This window comes from Vigna unguiculata, chromosome 11, assembly GCF_004118075.2.
Source record: "Vigna unguiculata cultivar IT97K-499-35 chromosome 11, ASM411807v1, whole genome shotgun sequence".
Taxonomy (NCBI): domain Eukaryota; kingdom Viridiplantae; phylum Streptophyta; class Magnoliopsida; order Fabales; family Fabaceae; genus Vigna; species Vigna unguiculata.
In genome coordinates, this window is record NC_040289.1 from 2,284,116 (window position 1) to 2,291,249 (window position 7,134).

At 32.1% G+C, this 7,134-nt stretch overlaps 1 protein-coding gene across 1 annotated transcript; it reads right to left on the reverse strand.

Annotated features, from left to right (window-relative positions):
* Positions 1-1,021: 1,021 nt before the first annotated feature.
* On the reverse strand, positions 1,022-4,803 carry LOC114170549 (probable choline kinase 2). Its single transcript, XM_028056053.1, has 9 exons — positions 4,728-4,803; positions 3,614-4,162; positions 3,299-3,420; positions 2,919-3,114; positions 2,682-2,799; positions 2,550-2,597; positions 1,905-2,005; positions 1,553-1,670; positions 1,022-1,353 (listed from the first exon to the last, which is right to left on the reverse strand). The coding sequence occupies exons 2-9, from the start codon at positions 4,097-4,099 to the stop codon at positions 1,244-1,246; spliced, it is 1,299 nt and encodes a 432-aa protein (XP_027911854.1). The 5' UTR covers positions 4,100-4,162; positions 4,728-4,803; the 3' UTR covers positions 1,022-1,243.
* Between the last annotated feature and the right edge of the window lie 2,331 nt (positions 4,804-7,134).

Consider the following 7,134-nt stretch of genomic DNA (forward strand, 5'->3'; position numbering starts at 1 on the left):
CTCTTAGGTTAATCATCTGCATAACTTTCTGCTAGAGGTATAATGAACAGAACATTACCAGTAATACATTATATTATCAACATATTATTTTCATGAATGGAAGCTACTTATTTACTAGCTATAAAAGGTTATAATCGAAAAACTTGAATTCTTATATATCATTTGATGATATGACACAGGAAAAATGAAACAACAAAGCATAACACAAGGGCTGCTCAAGCAATGATCAAGTTGAAGATTGTGTAGGAAATGTAAGTTTTTTAAGAAAAGGACGAGACATTGTGAAAACTTTTATGTAGAGATCACTGGAACACTTGGTTCGGTCCACCTAGAGTAGCTTATATAGCGTGTTAATGTCTACCTATTATTTTTCAACTCTCAGACATTACAAGGAACTAAAAAAGATGACATAATAATATCGGTTTTAGTATGATAGCTTCATAAATGTGTTATTGTTTACTTTATAATATGATAAAATTATTAAGTTTTTGATTTAAAATATGGTGTTGCATCACCAAGAGAGTTATATTCTGTTTTGTGTTTTCGGCAAGAAGATGAGGATAGGTTTTGAAACCGTGATAGTAAATAAGATTATTTTTAACTTAAAGTTATAAAATGAGTTTTGTAAATTAAGAATTATAATATGTGTGTTCCGAAATTTATCTTGAATTGATGTGAAACACATTTTATCACCTTGAGGACATTTAATATGAGAATTGAAGAGTTTCATAGGTTCAAATTTTAACTTAGATAAACTCTGATAATATCATATTAGAGTACTAAAATTTAAACATAATTCCATTTTGTTTGTACTTGCTGGTTAGTTTCTGATGTTGGCACTATCAGTGCATACAAGTTATATCTTAGTGAGTTATGTGTTTGAGACTCACCACAGTGCCAATAATTTTTTTACACTGAAAATAAAATGATTGTAAATACTAATTTCGTCGTAATTAGATAGAATGACGGTTCTTTTAGCGTCGTCATGGAGAAGTTAAATTATTTGAAAAATACTACCACAGTTTTTTATAACAGTATCAAAATAAGCATCAGTGGAAGAGATTGATAATTACACAGTGTTTCTAAGGTTATTTATGAATTTTCCCAGATAGAGTTACAAAGAATGAAGAAAGTAAACAAAAGTTAATAACGCATATGCGCATTACATTGATATACTTTCTCACTACTATTCCCATTTAACTCATCAAGGTGAATCGAAGAACAAATTCTGTCAAACCTTGCTCTAGTGTTTCGATCTGAAAAAACCAAGATTAAACAATCTCTTCAATCTCCTAGGGATACCAATGAGCCTACCTGCTCTATGGTGAGTGGTCGATGCTGCTGCTTGCAGGCCTGCAAGCAAATAACTAGTTAGAATGTCACATATAAACAAAATTCAAAGCGAAATTATGTGTAGACAATGTTTAAGACTTTCAAATTTATAGGAGCTAAGGCTGAAAGAAAATAAATGGTTAACTAGATTCAAAATTTCATGTTTACAAATACAAAACAGTGTTTTATTGGAAGCGATGTAATGATTTTGTACTATTACCATTATCATGATCAGAAGAGTCATTAGAGCTCACAACAGGAGTTTTCCTTGACCAATACTGTTGGAACCTCTGTTCTGCATATTCCCTGTACTTAAACTCAATTTTATTTACATGCAACTGCACAAGGAGGAATTCAGAAGATAGTTAGATACCATTTATACCAAAATATTTTACACTCATTTGGGAAATCTACTGTTCAGAATAGTCCTTTTAGAAATTTAATTTACAATATTGTAGACTGTTTATTTCAATAATCATACTACAATTTGGTCATTCATTAGTGTAATTGGGCAGATACTAAGAACCTTAAATGTAGAATAACCAATGCTAAAGTGAGAAAGTGATGATTACCGAAATTACTCCCCAAATGCCCCACAATAGATGGCTTGCAAGTGCATACTTCTCAACTTCATCAACCAATTGCTGTACTTCAGTGTCACTAGGTTGCTCACCTGAGTCATCATGAAAACATCAATAACTCACTGGTTCATGGAGTGAGATGACATATATCTAACTAATATTTCTCATTATGAGAAGTGATAGGTAACTAATAACTAATATTTCTCAATATAAAAAGGTTTTCTCCAAATCAATAATACTAGAATCTATTGGGATTTTTAGATCAGTAGTACTAGAATCTATTTATTGGGATTTTAGGAAAGATTCGTTAGGAAAAGATTTTATAAATATGATACAAGGCCAACCAAAGGATTGATTCTACATTGGTAGATAGTGAAAGCATGTAAGGAATTGAAATCACTTTCAACAAAAAAAAAAAAAAAAAAAAAAAAAAAAAAAACTTAAGGTAATAAGTTCATGAATTTTCTCAACTTTCTCATTTTTACTCAATATGGGATTTAGACTCATACTTGGATTTCCAACAAAATTTGTATAAAATTTTATATAAGAGAAAATTGTGATGAGAAAATGTCACTGAAATATAGTTTAGAATAATAAGAGAGTTATGTTAAATAAAACTAAGTCCACAGATGTCACCTGAGGAACTCAAATATGCTTGGACAAATCGTCGACGCTCTTCCAAATCTAACAGAAAAAAGAACTAAATTTTGTTAATTGTTCGGTGGAAAAAAGAATGAGAAGAAATTGCACAGTTCATTATTCACAGACCAGGGTATTTAGTGAAGTCAAGAACATGTGGAGTATCTGTGTGATAATTGGCAGCCATCTCATTGAAGTGGTTTGCTATATCATAGGCCACAGGATTGTAACTTGCATATTCATAATCCTGTTATAAGCACAATTTAGTATTTGTTATAATACAAAACTTCACATTCTCTAACCAGTTTGAACTAACAGTAAATAATTATTAGATAGTAACACTCAATAGTATAAAGAGGAACTCACGATAAGGGTGACAGAACAGGACTCTTCATCAAGCATTATGTTACCATATTGCAAATCGTTGTGGCAAAATCCTATGCATTGCTTAGAGCCTGATAATTCTTTTTCCAAAGTAGATATTTCATTGTCCAAACTGTTCAATTTAAATGCTTCAACATCTTCAGGAGAACTCAAGCGTTTGGCTTCCTTAAGCCAATCTCTGAAGCGTTAAAAAATAAATTTAAGTTAGAAATGATCAAATTTTTCTGATAACCATTCATATTATGTCACAAACAAATTCTTCTTCTAGATGATATGTTACTGAAATGAATGAAATTTGTCTGGGATGTTAATCTCAATTTGAATAGATCAAGAATGTGTGGTTTTTCATAAGAACAACATACCTTAACCTATCCCAAAGGTTCACAGTCTTTTGACCAGGCATATCAATATCATGAAACTCCTTCATTTTGGCTGCTATGAGGGCAGAAGTAGATGGCTCTCGCAGATCAGATGCTGATAATGTCTGTTAAATCAACCACAATGTATCAGCTTGATCAAATTCATATATGAATGAAACCACAAATGACTAAACTTTACAAGTACGATTTGCAATGTTGGACCAAAAGTGAATATGTATCAGCTGTGTAACACATTGATTCAAGAATTTGCATTCATCAACTTGTTTATAATAGCAACTTGCAGAAACATTGCATTACCCTTGCATGGATGAATTCCTCAATGCGACCATTATCAAACCTTCCAAGCAAACGAGGCCCTTGTCCACTCTTTGACATAAATTCAAATGTCTTGACCTCAACTCCCCTATCAAAGAAAAAAGCAGTGCCCTCGCCATAGATTCTTGTCAGAACCTTTCTTGAGGATTCTCCTTCTGTTGTCTTCCATTTTATCTGGTAAACCTCATTTGTCATTGCCCCTTTAAGAGGGATTATTTTCAATGCATTGGCATCGATTACATTCTCCCATTTAGCTGCCAATGATTTCAGTATCTCAGTTGCTTCACTAGGAATGGAATATTCTCCTTCTTTGGCAGAGGTTTCTTTAGGAACTTCTGTGCCCTTTATTTCACTACTACCTGGAATCTCTGCATGATCACTACTAACTACATTTTCTGCATCAACAGCTTTGTTATTCACAGGATTTGGTGTGGCCTCTTCTGCCGCCCCCAGAACAAAAGTCACCATTGTTACTTGAAGAAGAAGCAAGAATAAAATAATCTACTTCCTTTTTGTTTGATTCTTTTCAACCTGGGAAAACAAGGTAATACCCAAAAACAAAAACACTTAATATATATATTATACACATCTAAGCCATGCAAATCAAAATACATATATGTGTGTGTAGATTTTTCGATTTCAACATTAAAAATGGTAAACAACATTGGCTTCTCTTCATTTTTGTGTTTGGTAAAAATGGGTAGATTGCTTCACCAGTAAGCGAAGATAAACCATGAACAGATTAATATAGATAAAAATAGGTAAATCATTTTAGGCCTCTTAATTTCCAGTTAAAATTAGTATTAAATTTTAATTTAAAAAATGGTGCATTTGATTATCTCACGTTTCTTTGTGATTGTTAGACATTGTAGATCTACTTGTCATGATAATGATTTATTTAACAAAAAAAAATATTCACCGTTTAAAAAACTCTTCGAATCACGCATTTAGTGTATGATTAATTTAAGCAATTCTTCAGCAACATTTTAACAAACATGTTAACACGCATAGAGAGAAACCCTGTTTTTTCCCCTCAAAATGACCATAAAAAGAAGTGAAATTGTTGCAACACAACAACAAAGCCAAAGAAACCAACCTCAAAAGGAACGACAACACGTACGGTGGCTGGTGAGCTCACCACCGGTGAAGAAGAGTCAGGACTCACAAAGATCCTGTGATTTTAAAAGGATGAAGAAAAGAGGTTTATATAGGAATTTTCCACCTCTAACAACCAAAAACTTGGGTGGAGATGAAGGAGGGAACAAGAGTGGTTAAAAATGGAGGGTACTAAATGGTTGTATTTTATTTTTTTTAGCAACGGTATAAATAGATTTTGGTACAATTTCACTGCCATTTTTCTTCAAAATCATTCAATTTTTAAGAAACTCAGATGTGCAAGAGAGGACCACATTTCCTCAAAAACAGAGAATTGAAGAGTTACACCGTGTGTGTATATATATATATCATTTACATAATTATTATAAGTGGAAAGATGAAAAAATAACAAGTACGGGAGTAAAATTTAAATCATTTTTTTTCCTAAATAATAGGAAACTAAAAAACATATCGAGTAAAAATAATAATAACAATAGATAAAATAATAGAATACAATAAATATTATTAAGCACCAAAACTTTTGATGACAAATTTTTTTAATAAAACTCATGGGATTTAGTCCAAGGAATAACATAAAACGGATATTTAACTCAAAAATATAGAAAAGTCAAATACATGGGATAATTGGTATAAAAGGTTTTTTTTGACATCAAGTTAGTCAAAATTTAAATTTGGTAAAGTAAAATTTTAACCGAAGACATTTTGATCACATGTGAAGATATCTTTTCAAAATCAATTTATTTCCTCAAACTAAAGCTTTTAACAATCAACCTTACATTACATCTCTAATTATTTTCCTTGAGGCAACTTAATCGATTCAAACATAATTAAGGTTCATATACAAGGATTTCAATTCCTTTTGCATGACTTTGTACCACTTCTACTTCTCTTAATACAACATATTTTCATTATAACTTGCAACCTCTTCCCCATCATTCAATAAAACAAACCCATGAAGGAAATCTTTTTATGAAAGAAGAATCTCTCTGGTAGATCTTCTCAACTAAGGTTCCATATGTAGTTCAAAAGAAACCAGTTTAATTGGTTCATTGACTTAAATCTCGTTATGAATCCAAGTGTGATTCTAAGTCCTACATTGGTTAGAAATGAGAAAGTAGAGCACTATATAAGGATAAAGACCCATAAATCTATTGTCTTAAGGTTTTGAATTGAGAGTTGTGTCAGTACCTTATGTAATTAGGCTCAGGTCTCATTGGAGATGGTCAACAACAATGATGGGAGGTTTTGACTCAAAATCAATTTACTTGTAAATAACCTGTTTTGACTTTTCTTTCTTGTCAATACCATAAAGAAATTGTTCCTGAAGAAGAAAAATAACATCTCGATTTATAACAATCTTCTTATCAATGGAATCCCAATATTTGTAACTAAATCATCACATCCATAATTTAGAAAGATACACTATTTAAACTTCCTATCAAGTTTAGATCTTTCATCTAGGCAAACACTCCCATAAATGACTATGGGAAATATTTTTCCCTTTCCACACATCACCGTCAAGAGGAATATAATGAAAAAGGATAATCAAGTTTGTTGCCTCACCCGGAGAAAGCTTTGGGCAATTTTTTAAGAAAGCATACATATAATTTCATCATTAGTTGTGCGGTTCATTCTCTTTATAGTTGTATATTGAAACTACCTTCTCAAGCCTGATTTCATGTTCCTTGCAATGGTGCCAAAAAGGATTTGTGTATTTATGACCATTATATGCTCTAAATCATTTTAATAACCTACTTGTTTCTCTTCAATACTACTTACCAATAAACAATCAAAACTGTTAGGTTTTTAAGGGGGGTTTCAATAGGGAGATACAATACCAATGAGACATGAGCCCATGAGTCTTTATTTTTATATAGTGCTCTACTTTCTCATTTCTAGTCAATGTAGGACTTAGACTCACACTTGGATTCCCCTTTTCTGTACCGCCGTTCTTCTTAACGGAACACGCTTACCTGATACCCTTTCCAGTAAGACTTTCGATACTAGGACCATACTGCACTCGTCTGAGCCGGTTTTAACCATCGACTCTGATACCACTTGTTAGGTTTATAGAGGGGGATATAACTCAATATTGAGGATATCCCACACTCTTCCAACCATTTAGGATAATCAATTCATAATTAATTTATTTCTCAAATAATTTATTTGTTAATAAGACTTATTTACACACACAAAAAAACGTAGTTAAATTTTTCAGAATTACAAGAGTATGTACTAGCTGTTTGAAAACAAAGAAAAGTGGATTGGAAGGAGGATTGAAATTACCAGCAGTTTTCACTTCTCAAACCATTCTAACAGAAGTGCTAAATCAAGGGGCATTTCCATGCACCAGCACATTCAACTTCACACACAGAACCCAACGCAGA